The sequence below is a fragment of the Notolabrus celidotus genome, chromosome 10, assembly GCF_009762535.1.
Source record: "Notolabrus celidotus isolate fNotCel1 chromosome 10, fNotCel1.pri, whole genome shotgun sequence".
Taxonomy (NCBI): domain Eukaryota; kingdom Metazoa; phylum Chordata; class Actinopteri; order Labriformes; family Labridae; genus Notolabrus; species Notolabrus celidotus.
Genome location: NC_048281.1, coordinates 23,823,424 through 23,843,177, shown reverse-complemented (window position 1 = coordinate 23,843,177; position 19,754 = coordinate 23,823,424). Strand labels below are relative to the sequence as shown.

The 19,754-nt window shown below is 38.5% G+C and overlaps 2 protein-coding genes across 5 annotated transcripts in view; one reads left to right on the top strand and one right to left on the bottom strand.

Annotated features, from left to right (window-relative positions):
* Window positions 1–1,556: 1,556 nt before the first annotated feature.
* rab20 (RAB20, member RAS oncogene family) lies at window positions 1,557–9,581 on the top strand. The gene is made up of 2 exons (XM_034694570.1): window positions 1,557–1,994; window positions 8,084–9,581. The coding sequence occupies exons 1-2, from the start codon at window positions 1,805–1,807 to the stop codon at window positions 8,683–8,685; spliced, it is 792 nt and encodes a 263-aa protein (XP_034550461.1). The 5' UTR covers window positions 1,557–1,804; the 3' UTR covers window positions 8,686–9,581.
* A 3,883-nt stretch (window positions 9,582–13,464) lies between these two features.
* Window positions 13,465–19,754, bottom strand: part of col4a2 (collagen, type IV, alpha 2) — a 78,491-nt gene continuing 72,201 nt past the window's right edge. For all 4 annotated transcript variants that reach the window (XM_034694471.1, XM_034694470.1, XM_034694472.1 and 1 more), the window contains exons 43-49: window positions 19,333–19,494; window positions 18,769–18,867; window positions 18,540–18,686; window positions 17,796–17,912; window positions 17,297–17,488; window positions 15,423–15,709; window positions 13,465–14,315 (exon numbers count right to left, since the gene is read on the bottom strand). In XM_034694471.1, the coding sequence (XP_034550362.1) occupies window positions 14,061–14,315; window positions 15,423–15,709; window positions 17,297–17,488; window positions 17,796–17,912; window positions 18,540–18,686; window positions 18,769–18,867; window positions 19,333–19,494 (1,259 nt within the window). In that variant the 3' untranslated portion in view covers window positions 13,465–14,060. The remainder of the gene's footprint in view (window positions 14,316–15,422; window positions 15,710–17,296; window positions 17,489–17,795; window positions 17,913–18,539; window positions 18,687–18,768; window positions 18,868–19,332; window positions 19,495–19,754) is intronic.

Below are 19,754 nucleotides of genomic sequence, written 5' to 3'. Positions count from 1 at the left end.
CCTTACCAAAAGAAAATTAAAATTATTGTTCAATATTAATGAATGTATTTCTGTTTGTAACATTTTTTATCCTATGTTTATAAAAAGGGGTCACCAATGTGTGTCAAAACTGCCTCCTCATTTACGACAGTACCTGAACGCAGCACTGTTTCTGCTAAACATGTGGTTTAAAATTTGGAGATTAGCCTAAAATGAAAATAGCAGCTTAAAGATTTCACTTTAAAAGTTGAAAGTAGAATATTCAAAGCATTCTTTCAAAGTAAACACTACTGTTAGAGTTGGCTCAAACTGAGAGTAAAAACTATGACCTACTACCCACAAACTTGTGAGATTAAGTGTGACAAACATGGTGGCAAATCGGACGTGATAATTGGTGTTTTTTCTTGCCCTGAGTTTAGCCTTGTAGGTTATTAACAAACAAACCCTCACACCCCTTATTCTTTGGCTCTTTCACATCATTTAATGGGCTTTAATGTATAAAAACGACTCTCCCTTCATTCAACTTAGCTGATCCCAATTACATAAAGATAAAAAAGACTTTCATCAATAACGATTTAAAATATATTGACACAGGAATCATAGCATTAGCAAAAGTGGTTTAAAGAGATCTTGATCCTGAAACATCCTTTTCTTTATTTTTTTTGTCCAAATTTCAACGCACATATATCTAGTAACACTATTACGAACTTGACTATAACAATAGAACATGTATTAAACTAATCCTTCTCATATAAAACCTGAAAACAGATCTTTTTTGTGGACTCACAGACACCAAATTTCATATTCTTTATGTGCACGGTCATAAAATAATTTATCATTTGCTTTTATCTAAATATTTCTACGGAAGAGGATTAGGGCCATTGGAAAAAACAAATAATTAAGGTCTTTATTATCATTATTATTATTATTATTATTATTATTATTATTATTATTATTATTATTATTATCATTATTATTCTGAGGAAAATAGTCAGAATTCTGAGATTAAAGTCAGAATTCTGGCTTTAATCTCAGAATTCTGACTTCAATCTCAGAATTAATCTCAGAATTCTGACTTTAATCTCAGAATTAATCTCAGAATTCTGACTTTAATCTCAGAATTCTGACTTTAATCTCAGAATTGATCTCAGAATTCTGACTTTAATTCCAGAATTCTGACAATAATCTCAGAATTAATGTATGATGATTATTATAATGAATTGTGACTTTTTTTTTTTCAGAAATCTGACTTTAATCTTAGAATTCTGACTTTTATCTCATAATAATAATATTCCAAAAAATGTTGACCTTAATTTTTTGTTTTCCGGTGGCCCTAATCCTCTTCTGTAGATTTCAATCAATTTAAGTCTGTCGATTTAATTAAAATAAATGATTTTACCTTTAACCTCTTATCTTTGTTCCTGTCATTACATGTCACATGTAGGCTACTTCATTGTTCCCTCTTTTTGGTCTGCATTTTCCCCCCACACAGTATTCAAAGAATAAACTTGACTGTTGGGGGCAGTACAATAGCCTGTCAGTGGATAAACCTGACAGGCATTACCCAGGGTTAAACACGCCCCCTGGACCTGTAGCTCCGCACTTACTTCCTGTTTCACCTCAATTACTTTTAGAAGTTTGGACTCACGCAACAGATTGAGAATGAGCGAGTGCTGGAAAGACGTGTTGTTACAAATTAACTTGGGTTCATAAAATGGCGTTGGTTCGAGGGATTCTCTACAAGTCTGTTCTTTATCTTACGAGCTAGACCGTGTTTCCTGCCCCTCCAGAAAAGCTCCCCTACAGCGGGACCCTACTCAGCATCATGCCCGAAGTGTCGAAGATGAAGAAGCCCGACGTCAAGGTGGTTCTCCTGGGAGACATGAACGTGGGGAAGACGTCGCTGCTCCACAGGTACACGGAGAGGAAGTTCAAAGACACCATCAGCACGGTTGGAGGGGCGTTTTTCCTCAAACAGTGGGGACCGTACAACATCTCCATATGGGACACAGCTGGTATACCTCTTTTTATGTGATTTCTCAACACTGTTTGTCTGTAACTCTAATCAAGTCTCGTTCCTCTGTGCTACTAACTGTGTTTACCTGATAACACTTGAACCCACTACCTGAGGCAATCACTGGCATGTGACCGCTCAGTCAGGGCAGGCAGCCTATCTGCCTGGCACCCTGTAGCCCTGGCTGCCCCTGGCTGTTGTTGTTGATTCTCATGTATAAAAAATGGCAGAGTGGGTTCATAATCCATGTGACTGAACAAATATCAATAACATAAATCAATCAAGAATCAAAACCCTGCAGTTTAAAACAGGATCAAATAGGATAATCCCCCCAGCCCAGGGAATAAAGAACCTTTAAAACAACTTTGAAATTAATCTCTTAATCTATGCAGTCACACACCTCAATAAATTACACTAAGGTCCTTAACCCTCTTTTTATGTTGCAGTTTCGAATTGACCCATTTTAAAGTTCAAAAATCTAAAAATAAATTTTTAATAGAATGAAAAAAATGTAAAATAAAATAAACAAAAATCTTAGTAATGTAAAGCTACTGTATTTATATTAAGGTATTTCCAATGTACATTAAAAAAAAGTTTTAACATGAATTTTCATAAAGAAAGAGTGAGTTATCCTCATTGAACCACGATCTGTGGGAATTAAAGAACACCATTGCACTAAATATGAATTTAAAAGGTTTTTAATGGAGTTCATAATGCGATTAAAATAATGATTATTGGGATTTGTTTTGGTTCTGACACTTTTAGATAGTTAAATATTCCCCGGGTCAAGTTGACCCAGGGGAATATTGCTGTTCCTGAGAACCAAACATAACAGGAGGGTTAAAATGCTCAAAGATGGCTCAAGTTTCTAATTTAAGCCCCAAGTATAAATCCATCCATTATCTTTCAAACATGTTTACAGCATGTCTAACCGTGCAATGTGGAGCTTAGGATGAAATAAAACATAATACAAGACATATATCTACATTTCTAATAAGAGAATATTCCTAAAACGTCTCCATTGAATAAAAAAATAACAGTCTATAAATCTTTCAAGTCAAACCAGAGAACAACACACTGCATCTATTTCCTGTATGTTATGCTGTAGTAATCTTAATACTGTTTGACTATAAATTCCCCACAGTATAGGTCGCTTTCCTCTGTTTCCGGCTTGCTAAACAACACAGATGTTACAGTCACTGCTCATTGTCTTTTACTGCGTTGCTCAATATTCCACAAGTCTGACCTAATCATGTCAGCTCTGCAGGAACACTTGATCATACAGAGTTCGTTGGCCTGTTTTTACATTTCTGAGTAGCTGTTTGATAGCAAGCCCTCAGAGATAAACAACCAAGAAATGGACAGTTCAAAGTTTATTATCCCCTTATTGGAAAACCATTGAGACTACATACAAATTCCCCAAATGCTCTAGATACTTTTATTCAACCGTCCAACCTGTAGGCCTCAAACTTAAAGCTGACGAATCAGCTTCACTTCATGCTGTGGTGCTACAAATTGTCCTCATTTGTTTGACTTTAAGCTAGAAATCCAAATGCAGTTAATTAATAACAGCAAAAGTAAGGTCTTTTTTAACCATAGTGAAAAAAAAAAAGAAGATAATTCGGTTTGTATTGAATTCTCTTTTTGCTAACTGGTTTGATTATTGCCTTTTAGTTTCAGCACCACATGAACGAAGATACAGCACCAGTCATTTGGACACACCTTCTCTTTCAATGGTTTTTATTTATTATAACTCTTTTCAACATTGTGGATTAATACTGAAGACATCAGAACTATGAAAGAACATATATGGAATTATTTAATTCACAAAAAAGTGTTAAATAAACCAGAGTATGTTTTATATTTTAGATTCTATGAAGTAGCCCCCTTTTTCCTTCATGACAGCTTTGCACACTCTTTGTATTCTCTCAGTCTGCTTCATGAAGTGGTCTCTTGGAATGGTTTTGAGTTAACAGGTGAGCCTTGTCAAATGTTAATTTGTGCCCTCTTAATGTGTTTGAGACCATCAGTTGTGTTGTTCAGAGGTAGGGGTAGAACACAATGGATGGCTCTATTTGACTCCTGTTGTAATCCAGATTATGGTAAAACCATATTATTCATAGTTTGGATGTCTTCAGTATTAATCCAAATGTTTAAAATAATTCAAATAAATAAAAACTATTGAATGAGAAGGTGTGTCCAAACTTTTCGTCTGTGCTTGGTAGCACCTTGTTCACAGTGAACAAAGACGAGGACTGTGGCTTGAATTATACGAGTAGATTTTATTATAAAGTATGACAGTGTTGGTGGTGTAAGGTTTGACCTGTTGTATATTACAGTTGGATTTTGAGTAAATCAATCAATCAATCAATCAATCAATCAATCAATCAATCAATCAATCAATCAATCAATCAACAATCAATCAGACTTTATTTATAAAGCGCTTTTCATACAATGGCATTGTAACACAAAGTGCTGCACATAAAACCAACCTAAAATAGAATGAATTAAGAAAAAGATCCCACCCCCAGCCCTGACCCCAAACCCCACAATCCTAAGGTTAAGAACACAATATATGCAACAATAATAATAAAAACAATAAAAATAAAATAAAAAATAAAAAAGAAGTCTCTGAACAAACTGAGAAAAAGCTCTCTTAATGAGGAAACACTGGAGGTAAAATAAGATGTTAAAGCTCAACACAGGAAATTTAAAATCACCAAAATGAAATATATTTCTAAGATAATAAAACACTAAAATATTAAACTGTAAAAGAAAATAAGATGCTACTATTAAAATAAATAAATAGAGTAAAAGTGACTAAAATTTGAACTAGATAATAAATAAATAAATAAAAAAGTTATAAGAATAAAACTCAGTTAAAAGCAAGACTAAGATCGGTCTTGAGTTTGCTTTTAAAAAGGTTTTTGCTCTGTGCAGCCCTCAGATCTTCAGGTAGAGTGTTCCACAGGCATGGGCCGTGATAATAAAAAGCTGCCTCACCATGGGTCTTAGTTCTTACTTTTGATACAATTAAATGTGTGTGAGTGCTCCATGTCACTTTACACTTACACATACTTATTGCCCTTATTTAGGATCACAACCGCCCTAACAAACTCATGACATTCTTCTCTTAAATAACCTAATTTGGCAATGACAGGAATAATGTGGTGATTCACCCCACCTCTCCACTGCCCCACATTCCTTCATTGTGTAAACATGACTTACTGTAAACTTTCTTGCACAAATACACACTTCGCTAAAGTGAAGTTGGTTAGCCACAGAGATAAGAAAAGAGCGAGCATATCACTACTAAGATATATCCATTGTGCACTCCCAAACTCCACGAACTCTTGACTGCAGCCTGTAGCCTTCCGTGTTATTCAGCCTGAGTGGAGAGAGAAATGCTTGATCAGCGCTGAGTCATTTCAAGGCTACTGTTGCAGAGAACAAACAAGCTTGGAAGAGGGACAGTTGTGAGTGTAGTCCTGAAACCTGTTTGAAAAGAGCAGATCAGCTGCTTTATTTCCTCACTGACTCTGCTCTTCTCACTTTAAGTGTTGAGTTTCAGAGCACAGTGACTTTGGCTTTCTGCTCTGTTCCTCTTAACAGTCACATGACAGGGCCATGACAGGAAGACCTGACTCCTCTTTTTCTGACATGTCTTTCCAAAATGACAGAAAATAGTACTTTCCTGAAGCACATGGAAGACTGAGACACACTCGTTTCTCTTTTCATCACTTGTTAATAGCATGGATAAAACAGTTTTTTTTTAAAGATCATCAATTTGCGATTCCATTGATAAATCAAGAATAAAACATCAAACATGTTCTTGTTCCAGATTCAAACTTGTAGATTTGTTGCTTTTTTAGTCATACATGACTAAATAACAGTCAAACATCAGTCATTCAAAGAATATTCGTTTTTTTTTACACAAGAAATGTTAAATGATGGGACGCCCCTGTCCTAGCGGTCTAAGCGCCCCACATACAGAGGCAACAGTCCTCGTCACAGGGGTCGCCGGTTTGTTTCCCGGCCGGTCAACTATTTCCTGCATGTCTTCCCCCCCCCCGCTACTCCCCACAGTTCCTGTTTATCTTCACCTGTTCTATCCAATAAAGGCAAAAAGGCAGAAAATACAACTTAAAAAAAAAAAAAAAGTTATGATGGGACACCCCTGTCCTAGCGGTCTAAGCGCGCCCGATATACGGAGGAGTTCTCGTCGCAAGGGTAGCCGGGTCGACTCCAGGTCGCGACCATTTGCTACATGTCTTCCCCTACTCTCTGCTCCCCACGTTTCCTGACCATAGACTGTATAAATATGGACGTAGTATCCGTGACGTCACCCATCTGTTCATGAGCGATGTTTTGAAGCCAATCGACGGCGGCAGCCATATTGGAAATGTGGAACTCAACCAGGCAGAGTGTGACATAAAGAGGCGGAGTTTGAGCCTCTTAGCCAACAGCTATGTGTTCCCGACCGGGAGTCCAGTCAGTCATGTCCTTATTTTGGAAAAAACTCTTAATCTTAATATCTTCTGAACCATCGCTTTAGAAAAAAAATCATCCCCCATACAGTGTGTGCCGATAGAGAAATTAGCTATGAAGAGCCAAGACGTTTTTTGAACCAGGCTGTAAACATGTTTATTAATGCTGCAATGATCGTCCTTTTTCCCATTCATGTCTATGTGGTTTCCAGTGTTTCTGCAGCCAGAAAGACGAAGACACCGCTGGCTGATCCCGCCTACTGTCTCTTTTTGGTCCGTTTAGATGGCTGGGCGATATGGCCTAGGAATAAAATCCCAATTACAAAAAACTCAATTTACTCAATAACAACAAGTTTTGATTTCATTTGATCAATACAATTTTCAAGGCAAACTGAATTTCCCCTTAAAGGTACAGTGTGCAGTAGTGACAGAACAGACTTGGTAGGAATGGGAAAACAATATTCATTGTACTGATATCCTTTTTTGATAGTAAAAACTTGACAAATGGAGTATCATACTGCATCACAGGAACTTATTTTCATTAAAGGCCACTGTTGTTTCACGGGAGGGGTGTGCAAGGAAGTGTTTCAGTCTAAAATCTGACTGTCAAGATATTGCTAAATAGTCCTATGTCCACACACTGTACCTAAAAAAAACAAAAAAAAAAAACTGTAAACTTTTCTTTAAAAGTGCATGATGTAGTTTCGCTAACATTGAATTCAAACACAATATAGTTTTAAGGCCTCTGATCGTACAGCCCTACGTTTAGATTTTTAATGTAGATTGTATACATAGAAATGTAGAAAATGTTATGGTTGAAAAATGTCACGTTTTACTTTGATTTGTTGTAGGCTCCTAAGTGTAGTTCTAAACATATTTAGGGTGTTTTTATAACCTCTTTTTGTCTCTCCCTCAACGTTACTCGTCTCTCCTGCAGCGTCCATTATAATTTAAATTATGCAAATTAAGTAATTACGTCATTTAGCGACTTCTAGCGACTTTCAGGACAGCCAATAGCTACTTTCCTCACTGAGGAGTTGGCAACACTGTTTTTGCCATTAGCCATTTTGTCAGAGAAGAGGTCAAATGATACTTCTTTTGTAATAAATACCTCTCTGGAAATTTTCTTCTTGTTTTTTTTTTACCTCTAGAGTGGTGTTGATACACCTGTGTGCCTCAGTGGAGTAGATTTGGGTCACATAGAGCCATGTTGTGATGGACAACATTAAAAAAAAAACTCCCAAAAGAGTCCCCATCTTATGACAGCAGCTCTCTAAATCTGATTTGACAGAACCTGAAACGTTCAGGAGGATTTATGTGGTTAATTAGGAAAACAAGCAGTTAAATTAACCTCATAAACTAGCAACTGAGTCTGATCAATGTGACGCCCCAAGAGGCCAAATAATCAGACACAATGCTCTCTTTCAAGACTCCTACATACTTCAACAACAATCGTTGTTTCTGTTTTCAAACTGCTGACTGTCTTGCACAACTTCTCTCTACACTCTGTCCTTTTTTTCTTCCGACGATTTGTGTGTCTGTTAAAACTGTGTGTGTTAATGTGGTTTGTGTTGACATGGTGTGTGTGTGTGTGTCTCCTCAGGTCGTGAACAGTTCCACGGATTGGGCTCGATGTACTGCCGAGGTGCAGCCGCCATCATCCTCACTTATGATGTAACCAACTGGCAGAGCCTGGCTGAGCTGGAGGAGCGCTTCCTGTCGCTGACAGACACCGCTAACCACGACTGTATATACGCCATAGTGGGCAACAAGGTGGATCTCACAGACCAGAAAGCCCAGCTGTCCCTGGACTCAGATGTGGAGTCTGAGGACAGAACTGAGAGTGAGGGGAAGAGAACAGAACCACATGTCTTGTCTGCTTGTCCCACGCCTCCTGCCTCCCCTGCGTCCCTCTCTGGGGTGATGATCCAAAAACAGGTCACAACTGAGGATGCAGCAGCTCTTTATGGGAGGGTACTCCGCTACAAAGGCCTGGAGGAAACCAGCAGCCTGCCTGCAGAGAAGATGTGCTTCGAGACGAGTGCCAAGACGGGCTACAACGTGGACACTCTGTTTGAGACACTGTTCGACCTGGTGCTGCCTTCAATCCTGAGGAAGAGGAATGAGAACCAGGAGTCTCCCACAGTGGACCTGGAGGATTTCAGGGGGGGCAATAACAAGCGGGCTAGATCTTCCTGCTGCTAGTATCCTGCAGAGGAAACAAGCAGAGACTCGTTTTTTTATGAAGAACAATCAACACCAAATACATACTGTGACGGTACTACTTATGTGCTCTGACTGAGACCCCACAGCATCAGTTACCTCAGAGTGCTCACTCTTAACACAAACACACATTCTTGATTCTGTGAAGGCAGCCAGAATACGCAGCTAGCTCTATACTCATAGTGTCCAGTGACATTTGAAGTGTTTGTAGGTAAGGAAGGGTAATAATAAATGTGTTTGCAGTGGGTAGAAACATTTCACCTAGATGACTGAAGCTGCACTTGCCACCCCTGAGGTGTTACCAGGGGATAAAATGAACACACTTAAAATGTCAAACACTGCTATGTGCTCATGTTTAAGAACTAGAACCACACATTTTAACAGTGCTACTAGTTAGCGGGTCGGCTGATTGGACTGATTTTGTTCTGTTTGTTCTTTAAGGTTTCATAGAACACACTTTTTTTTTTCTCATGCTGAAAAGAGTTGTTTATATTTCATTAAAATATATGGAACTTTGCAATGAATGTAAATAATAAATCACCCTGATTAATTTTTAAGTACATGTGCATCTCAATAAATAAGAAATTTGTGAAAGTATTTTTTTGTAATTTAATTAACCCTCCTGTTATGTTGCAGGTCAAATTGACTCATTTTAAAGTTTAAAAAAAAAAAATGTTGAAAGTATTTTCCGCTGTGAAACTTCTTCTGCTTGGCTTAACAGAGAAAATGGAAATGGTTAATTTCACACATTTGCAAAACCCTCCTGCATGATTATATTACATAGATACTGTTTGTGGGTCTACTTGTTTCTTTGCAACGGTGTGACATATTTCACCCCAATCAATTTGTAATGTAAATAAAGCAAGTTTTTACATGAACTTTCATAAAAAAAACGAGCGAGTTATCCTCATTGAACCATGATCTGTGACAATAAAGAACACAAATGCACTAAATTTTGATTTAAATGTTTGGTGATGGAGTTAAAAATGAAATTAAAAAAAGTTTATTGGGATTTTTTTGGGTTCATTAAATATGCCTCGGGTCAAGTTGACCCAGGAACATTATTGTTGTCCCTAAGAAACAAACATAACAGGAGGGTTATATGAGGTAAACTTTTAGGTCTTCTTATAATTATGACCTTTGTTTTAATTTTGATGATTTTGGCTTTTAAAAATCAGAAATAAAGTATCAAGTTATCAGAACCCTTTCTAAGATCACTCAAAATAAAAACTTTGTTATACCAATATGTCCAACTTCTGAAAAGTAGGTTCATTTCTACCTTTTATTCTTGGTTTGGGCTCCTTTACCTTGAATTACTGCATCACTACAGTGTGGCATGGAGGTAATCAGCCTGTGTCGGTGTTATTGGTGCTCAGGTTACTTTTATAAGCAGCCCTCAGCTCATCTGTATGTTTTGCTTGGGCATTCCTCATCTTCCTCTTGATAAATTTCCCACACATTCTCTGTGGGGTTCAGGTCAGGTGAGTTGGCTTGCTAATGAAACGATGTAATATCGCCAGGGAAGCATTTGATAGAAATTTTTGGCGCTGTGGGCAGGTGCTAAATCTTACTGGAGGAGGAATCTGACATCTCCATAAAGCTTGTGAGCAGATGGAGACATGATGTGCCCTTAAAACTCCTGGTAGGCGGCTGTGTTGACTTTTGAGTTGATAAAACACAGTGGATAAACAGTAGGAGATGACATGGCGTCCAAAAAACTTCACAAACTGCAAAAACTTCACACTGGACCTCTCCACTCTTCCTCCAGACTCTTTCCAAATGAAATGTAAAATTTACTTTAATCTGAAAAGAGGACTTTGGACCACTGAGCAAAAGTCTATCCTTGTTCTCCTTACCCCAGTGTGAGATGCTTGGATGTTGTCTCTGGTTCAGGAGCAGCTTGATATCGGGACAGTTGAAGCCTCTCTCCTGAAGATGTCTGTGTGATGACTCTTAATACACTGACACCAGCTTCAGCCCACTCCTTGTGAAGATCTTCTAGGTTCTTGAATTGACCTTTTCTTGACAATCCTTGCAAGGCTGCAGTCATCCCTGTTACTTTGTGCACCTTCTTTTCCAGTCGAGTTTCTATTACAGTTTTTCTCAGTCGCTTTGGTACATTTCTCTAATCATCCTCGACATTTGCAAAACAGTAAATGCATTTCTCAAAACAATTCGTACAAATAGCAAAACACCATGGATTACCTGCAAAAGCCAGTATCTTGCTCAAAATCCTTAGTTCATCTCTCAAAAGTAAACATCTGTGTCAATGAACATGTCAGTGCCATCAGAATGACAAGTCCTTGTGTCATTGTGTACAGATAAGACAGTCAAATTGCTAAGTCATGTTGTCAATATAACAGTGTACTCTGGAGGGACATTCTGATGTAAACTATGGCTAAAGTTTTGATGACAGTTATTGTAAATTGTAAGTCACACCTTAGTGTATTGTGGCTCTTATCTCATCAGGAATGCGCATATGTCCTCTGCCTCTTCCTCTGTTTAGCCTCCCAACTCCACCACGCAGCCTCACTCCTCTTCTTCTTCTTCTTCTTCTCTCTGGTTGTTAACCCAGTTCAATTCCTTGTCCTTACATTGTCAGACATTGTAACATTGTGTTGTGCTCCGGCTATATATATACTTGCCAGTTAATGGTTCATGAGATGCACTTTTGAGCTGTCAGTAAACTGGTTGATCATTGGTTGATCTAATGCTTCACACATTTCCCTTCGTTAGAGAAAGTCAAGATTCACCTGGGAGCAATTTACCAATTCAGGACAGATTTAGAAAAACAGTCTGATGGAAATGTACAGAAATATGACTGACATATTCTGACAACATGTTCAACCATTCTGCATGTGAAGACTTATGGGATAAAATAATGCCTAAATGTTGTGGAGGTTGAGACTATTCAACAGAGACCCATTATAAAACATTTTGATCAACATGACAGAAGCACTTGATAATGTAGGAAACAACAGAGAATTAAACATAATCATTTGCATGGATGTACCAAAGCATTTGCAACTTGTTCAAAGAAATGAGAAACTGCTTTTTTGATGTGCACAAGTGACGCAATGATGTGAAGATTGAACAAGTAGTTTTGAGAATTTCAATTCTGATCTGAGAAATGTACCAAAGAGACCGAGAAAAACTGTAATATGCTTCCATACATCACTCTGCAAACGGCCATCTTCCCTATGATTGTAGGTGCATGTTTTAACTAGACTAAGATACATGGTATCTATTCTGTTTGAATAGTGATCTAAAAAAATATATATAAAAATAAAATATTCTTATATTTTGAGATGCAAATATTTGTTTTCTTTACAGTTTTTCTCAATTGTTTACACACAAATATTGGTACTTGAAATACAATGACCACAACATGTAACCCATACACCAACCCCCTGAACCAATTCTGAAAAACTACAAGCATAATTCCTGCTTTACACTCAAATTGCAGATCTAAAACACACTTTTTTCAAAACACTACACACAATTCTCTGCAGTTGGCACAATTCTAATGAAGAAAATCTCTTGTTTTCACAAGGAACACACTGTCATTCAAAATCTAAAGTTAATTGCCCTACTATACACACTGACTTATCACACAGGCAAACACCTGCCACACAGTTTTACAATTAGCTATCAGAGCTATATTTCCCCCACTGCTTGACCAGGGAAAACATTGCTTGTGATGTGGTTGAGGTGGCCAGACTGAAACAGAAGAGAGGATGCAACATAGTTGTTTCTATATTTTAATTTACTGTAACTGTATACAGTAAATTCTTCAGTTGTTTTGTATGTAGACCACTGTATGTGCAACTTTGTGTTGGTTGGGATGTACACTGTGTATTTTGGGGGGGGGATAAAATGTATATGTTACCGTGTATTTGTGTTTTGAGTATAAAAACAATATTCTAAAATATTTTTCATTATGATGATTAAAGAAGTGTTTTCCATTCATGATAGTGTTTTACATTGAGCACATCAGTGTTCAACTGGTTCTTATAAACGTCTATTCATATGGTGGTTTGTGTGTCATTTGAAAACAAAATACCATTTTGAGAAGAAATAACATTGTTTAGAAAGTAAAGTTTCATTTTGTAGGAGAATTGAGGGGTTTTGCACATTGTGTGTGTTTTTTGATTTGTGTGTATAATTCTGAGAGTATGAGGCATGCTTTCAGAAAATGTGTGTAAACAATTGAGAACAACTGTAATCTTTACATGTAATACATCTAAACTAAAAAAAAATGATAGAAAATATTGAACTTTTCATTATATTTGAAATGATTGAGATGCACCTGTATGCTGTCATAATAAAGATTAATATTGTGCGTGTGTGTTCTGTCACATTAATATAAACTAGGGAGAGTGAAATTAAGCATACAAACAGTCCGAAGTTGACAAACAACGTTTAATCTGTACAATTGAATGAAATAATCATGTCATAAAAAATACTGTAATTATATTACAAGCTAAACAAATGTTGTCAGTGGGTTTTCTGTGACTAATCATGCTGTTCATTTCCAAATAAGTGAATTTAGTTGAAGCGGAACATTTGACCTACTTTCTGAATTGTGTGAAAAACACTGTAATCTGACCCGGGATCAGTTACCACAGCAGGGATTTGATACAGTGAGACCTTTGATCCAAGCTGCTTACACTGTGTCCCGCTGGCAGTTCAATAATTGGTACATTTGTAAAGGCGAGTGAGTGCGTCATGAGAGGTATTAGATGTGACACTTTAAACTCCTCAGGAGGGGGGGCTCAAGTTTATTCAGCTGATATAAATACAACGAGAATCAGTGCATTGTGTGACTGTGTGGTGAATGAAACAAAGAGTTTCAGATGTTTAAAAGCAGATAAGAGCATAAAACAGATCTGTCTATTATAAAAATAGGTTATGTTAAGAGTCATGAAATAAAAGCAAGATAATGCTGTCAACCAAAATGATTCAAAACTTCTAATGAAGCAGTGTTAGTGGCTTTATGGTGGGCAGGATACCCTAAACAATAAAAACATGTAGATAAACTGAAGCAGTGCATATATAAGGCGTCTTTGGTTCAGCTGTATTTTATGGTCTCAGATGGATAATCAAATGTGTATCATAGTAGCTGAGGTAATAAGTTAAACAGTAAGCACCAATCCACATTTATCTCAAAATACTTGTGAGGCTTCCTCTCCTCTAGGACATGTCGACTCCTTCCATCACACAGTCTTTTCATTTCTGAGCTCTGTGGCTTTAGAAGAGTTTCTCATTTACATAACGTCAAGACACGGTTAGAGAGATGACACCAAACCACTGTCCATGGGAAAGATGTCTTCATGTCCACGTTAGTTTTTTTCTTTTTAAAGGTTCTTCATGCAGACCTGGCAGCGGCTGATGCGTGACAGAAGCTGGCCTGCCTTTAGCGTTTCTGACGCCGGCTGAGTGTGGAACGACTGATCGACGGAGGTTAACCAGAAGCTGTGCTTGTTGGCGAAATAGTGGCATGTTCCTTTGGCCCCGTTACACTCAATGAATGGTGTTGTGCGGAAGTCCTCCAGGCAGGAACCTGGCGACGACAAAGACTGACCTCCGCCTTCGCTTCCTGCTGCTGTGTGCTGTGGAGAGGAAGGTGAGAGGTGAGGAACGTGTCAAATGTGCACTCAGGTGTTTGGTCTTAAAACAAATAACCACTCATGAATAAAACTTGGCACTGGAACTACAGTATTTGCTAAGTCTTTGTAGTCACATCCTAACATATACACAATTTACTGCTGTAGAAGAAAGTCCAATGGATCCCCTGCCCCCATTATGTGCACCTTCTACAGAGGCACCCTCAAGAGCATTCTCACCAGCAACATCACTGTGTGGTACGGGGCCTGCACTGCGTCCTGCCGAATGACCCTCCAGCGCATCGTGAGAACAGCTGAGAAGATTGCTGGTTGTTGGTGCCTGCTCTCTCCCCTCCCATAGGGGTAGTTCAGGGGTAAAGTCTCTAGTTCCGGGGTAAAGTTTCTCCGGTCGAAAAAAGCCTAGTGCCGGACTCAATACCAATCTGAGGACTTAGTAGGGGCCGCCCCTTAACCAATCAGGACAGAGGATTGGAGATTAGCTATGGTTGGTCATGGTAGGTCATAACGGGAACGAGGGGAATAATAACATTGCTTGATACAAAGGCATTGGAAAACGTAGAGATTTCGCCATAGTCTCAAATTACTCCACTTACCGATGAGTACTGATGGGCATTATGACCCTTTCTCCAAACCCAGCAGAAAAAGAATAACGTTTTTCTACACCATTCCTACCAACAGCAGCTTTAAGGGTAAAAAAAAACAAAAAAACTTGAGCTATCCAGACTATTAGTCACTAATGTGAGTCAAGCTTCTGAAACTCTTCCCACACTGCAGCTTGTGATACCCTCCCTGTCTGGTAAACACCCACACCTCTGAGTTTCTAAAGTCTCACTTTGTAAGGCAGGAATTCTTTTGTAAATCTCCCACCTCCAGAATGTGAATATTTTACACGAGCTGAGAAGTAGGGCCAACAACAAGAATACTGACTGTAATGTTAATCATTAGCTCTGACAGTACAATATGTGAGACAGCCTCTGAAAATCTTAACCTTTTCTTTGCCAATTGCATCAACTGCATCATCACACTGAACCTTTGAGCTAAGACTCCAGATCTTCTCATTTAGACATATTTGTCATCAAGTCCAGAACCTACCATGAGAAAGGAGTAGCCGATCCACAGACTACGCCAGCCCACAGGACACTGTGGGATAGTGATGTCCTGGCTGTGGACAGCGATGGCGACTGATGGAGCCTCACACACTGAGCAGCGGCTGATGTAAGGTTTGATCTCTGCCTCCTCTACAGGCATCATGGGAATAGGAGCCGTCGTTGACAACCAGTAGGACTTATCGTTTCTGCTGGCGTAGTAACAAATGTCTCCAGGGTTGCAGTACAGGAAGGGCATGGTGTTGAAGCGAGGGAGGCAGGAGCCAGCGAGACCTAAACGGGACAAGCAATCAGTTTATACTTAAAAATTGGTAAAAAAACTGTCTCATTTTGCGCCCAATATAAACCCTATATGTGATCGCTGTAAACAATCTGAAACCACTTTAATTCACATGTTTTGGGAATATCCTGGGTTATCCAATTTTGGGCTGTTAATATTTGATGTACTTTCCAAAACTACAGGTAGTAGAATTTAGAATTGTCTGCTTTTTTAGCGCTATTTGGTGTGGCAACACAACACCTAATTTTGAACAAGGACACAGAGTTTTCTTTCTTTTGCCACACTTGTAGCCAGAAGACTAATTTTGATTAGATCGAAAGACTGTAACCCTCCAACATTTAAACAGTGGATTAGAGACGTGTTACATTTTGTAAAGCTGGAGAAGATAAGGTATACTGTCAGAGGATCAGCTAATATGTTTTTATTGATATGGCAGCCCTCTCTAAGTCATGTTGATGTTTTAAGCTCTGATAATTTTGTGGATGAGTAGCCTTTCATGTCGATGTAAGTAATAAGAGGCATATGAATCAAACTGAAGGACCCTTGAGATGCCCCTTTGGCTCATGCTGCTACTCCTCTCTTTAGTGTATTTCAGTGCTTGTGTATGCCCTAGATGATGGTGTACTGTTTAAACCCACACCATTTCACTTTATTATTTTTTGTATTTATTTCAATTTACTTATTGTATTTCATATTATTTATTTTATTATTATTTTATTCATTGTTTTTATTTCATTCTATTGTAACGTTTTGATATTAAGTTGTATTCCCTCTTAATGTTACCATGGGTGGGGGTGGTGGGGGATTCTATTAATCGGTATATGTCATCACTGTGAATTATCATTATATATATATATATGTGTTATGTACTGTATATAATATGTAAAGAATATATATGTAATGTATGTGTATGAATTGTATGTGCTTTGGCAACAACATGTCTTTGTTCATGCCAATAAAGCAAATTGAATTGAATTGACTTGATGATAGTGGCAAGACAGATTGTAAAAGTTTTATCAGCTGGAGTCTGGTGTTCGAGTGTGGATGAGATTCTGCCTTCAGAACTTTTGGGCTTTTGGAATCCTAACATTCAATGAAGAAACATTTTCTCAGGGTAACTTCATTCAAATAAATTTGTACTGAAAATTTGAGTCAAATGAATCTTAGTTGGAATACCCCATTGACTTCAACTTTAAAGAAAACACGCATTATAAATAAAAATAATAATAATAATTTCATCCCCACCATGGCATTGTATGTCTACTTGAAATGTAAACTGTACAAGTTACTGCTGGGCTGAATAGACCTAACTCTGACTGATGAGCCGAATCTTTTTGGAATGTCTTCTGCTCCACTGGATCACAATGTCAGAGAAATGTAATGTGGGCATGTTTTCCTGAACAGTGATGCATTCTGACTGAACTGCCCTGAAACAAACTCTCACAGGCATTTGACAGGAAACTGCACAGATAATTAATTATATCTGGTTATAATGTAACAGCAAACTCTCTGTTAAAGTTGAGATGGTTGTCACTCAGAGCAAAAAGACAAAAACAGCCACACAGTTCACCCTGACGTACCCAGGTCCTGATTATGAGCCCTCTCTTGTCCCTCCAGGTACAGCAGACTGTAACCGTCCCACAGTTTGGACATGCCTACAGGACACATTGGCGTCTGCTCTGTTTGACTGTGTTTCACCAGCAAGTATCCCACGCTGACGCTGCGGCCTGGCATACCAGGTAACCCAGGAACACCACTGGTGCCACGGCGACCTATAGAGAAAGGGATTTAGAACTGTGTCAGATGAAAAATGCATCGTAATATATTAAAATAAATGTGATATCATACTTTCATAATTCTCACAAACCCTCCCCTCAGATCTGCTAGGATCATTACATAATAATACAAACAGACCATGAGGGGTTTTTCATCACTGGATCAGTTTTTTAGTTCTTTATTACTTCATTCATTTCAAACCCCTCTATGCAACTGGCTCCCTCTGGAATCTCCACCAACTTTAAATCCTGTAATCCAGGATTATTAGGTTAATCCTCAACTGGCTCACTGTGTCAGACGCACCTTCCATGCCTTGCAGACCGGGGTGGCCCATTTGTCCGTGATTTCCACGAAAGCCAGGCGTTCCTGGCGTACCGCCGATCCCAGGCATGCCTTTCTGACCGCTGGGTCCGATGAAACCTTTACAACAAGAGGATGAAGATATGTTGTGAGCCAGACTTTTCACTTAATGATAGCTCAAAAAACATGATATGATAAATACAAGAGCTCAAACTAGAGGAGACTGTGATGTACCGTCTGTTAGAGGCACACATTCATGGATCAAACTACCAGCTCTTATCAGGGAGTGTGAGAACTACTTCATCTTAAACATCCTTTGAAAGCAATCCGATAAAGTACTCGGTCATGAATAATATTTGTCTTCTCTTTTGATGTCCGTTCCAAGGGGCTTTGGGCTCACCTTTCCTTTTAATGAGTTAACTGTATGTGGAGCTGTTTTTTGTATCGTAACAAAAGGGTCCGGTAAAGTGTATGTAAGTATTATTACGTATGAAATGTAGCTATTGTGCTGATTCCAACGTATTTAGATCGAGGCAGACACAAACCCATGCATTGATAAATATTTAGGGCAAGCTATTTCCTTATGCACATTGTTAGCTAAACGTCTTATCTTACAAATGCATATATATATATTTATATTTACATCAAGGCATACAGCTGAAATGTTGATTAATGTGCACTGTCCTCATTAAATAAACTCAACAAATAAATAGATAAATAAACAAGTGTTTTATCTGAATAACTGACCGTTATCCCCAGGGGGACCCTGTGCCCCTGGACTTCCACTGACCCCCTTTGGTCCATGGATACCCTGTGGCCCTTGAATGCCCCTCTCTCCAGGGACTCTGATGGGTATTGGGAGACGACCCTTGTTGCCTTGAGCTCCTGGAACTCCTGTAGTGCAAAAGTATCATGTAACCATGAGAAGAATAACACTAAGCATATTTTATATGTGAAGTACAAATCCAGAATCTACCTGGGGGACCGGTGTTTCCTTTTGGACCAGGTGGCCCTAATTCACCCTTCAAACCTAACTGACCAGGAACTCCCATCAACCCTTGCTCTCCTTTCACTCCTGAGAAGAAAAATATAACAAGTATGAATAATGCACAAGAGAGCAAGAGACCATATTAAGCTGTATGTGTCTGCGTGAGTAGCATCACAACATGAGTTTTAAAGGCACTGATTGTTATGAGGTGAGTACTAGTCACCTAATGGCAATATAAATCAAGAGATCAAAAAAGGTGGAAGTCAGAAATATTTTCTCATCCTTCATCTTTCTTTTTTAGCTCATGTTGTTTTATTTGCTTTGGTTTTTTTGTCAGCCTGATATGTTAGTACTGTACTCTCAGTATTAAAAGAGCATCCAGTGATGCTGCGCCCAGATAGTTTTATATAACACCTTATCACCAGAGCTTGTTAATGGCACCCATGACCTAACACAACCCAAAAAGTTCACTTCACCTTAAGACCTTCTGTTGTAAACAAGTCACTTAAAACACAGCATTTTTGAGAACAAGCTACTGGTTTTCTGTCTTACCTTTTTTCCCAGAAACCCCGTTTGGCCCTCTGAATCCAAATGGACCTTGATTTCCTTTTAATCCCTTCTGACCTGGGTACCCAGGAAACCCATTTACCCCGGGTAAACCATTCTCTCCAGGAGAAGCATCCACACCAGGAACTCCTCTGGGTCCAGGGAATCCTGGGAAATAATTGATCATATTAATATCAGTATCAGTGAAATTAGATTTTTTTTAGGGTTAACATAATGTGCTTAAAGTAAAGTATACTCAAATTACAATTCACTCAACAGGTATCGGGATCATTACAGAGCAGACTGTTGAGTGTCTGTTATACATGGGGTGGTACATGAGTAACTTCAGAGTGACCAGACAGTTGTGGGATAAAATGTGCAAGTGTATAAAGAAAAAGGGGGAAAGATGTGGCTTTGTTTATTTTTAA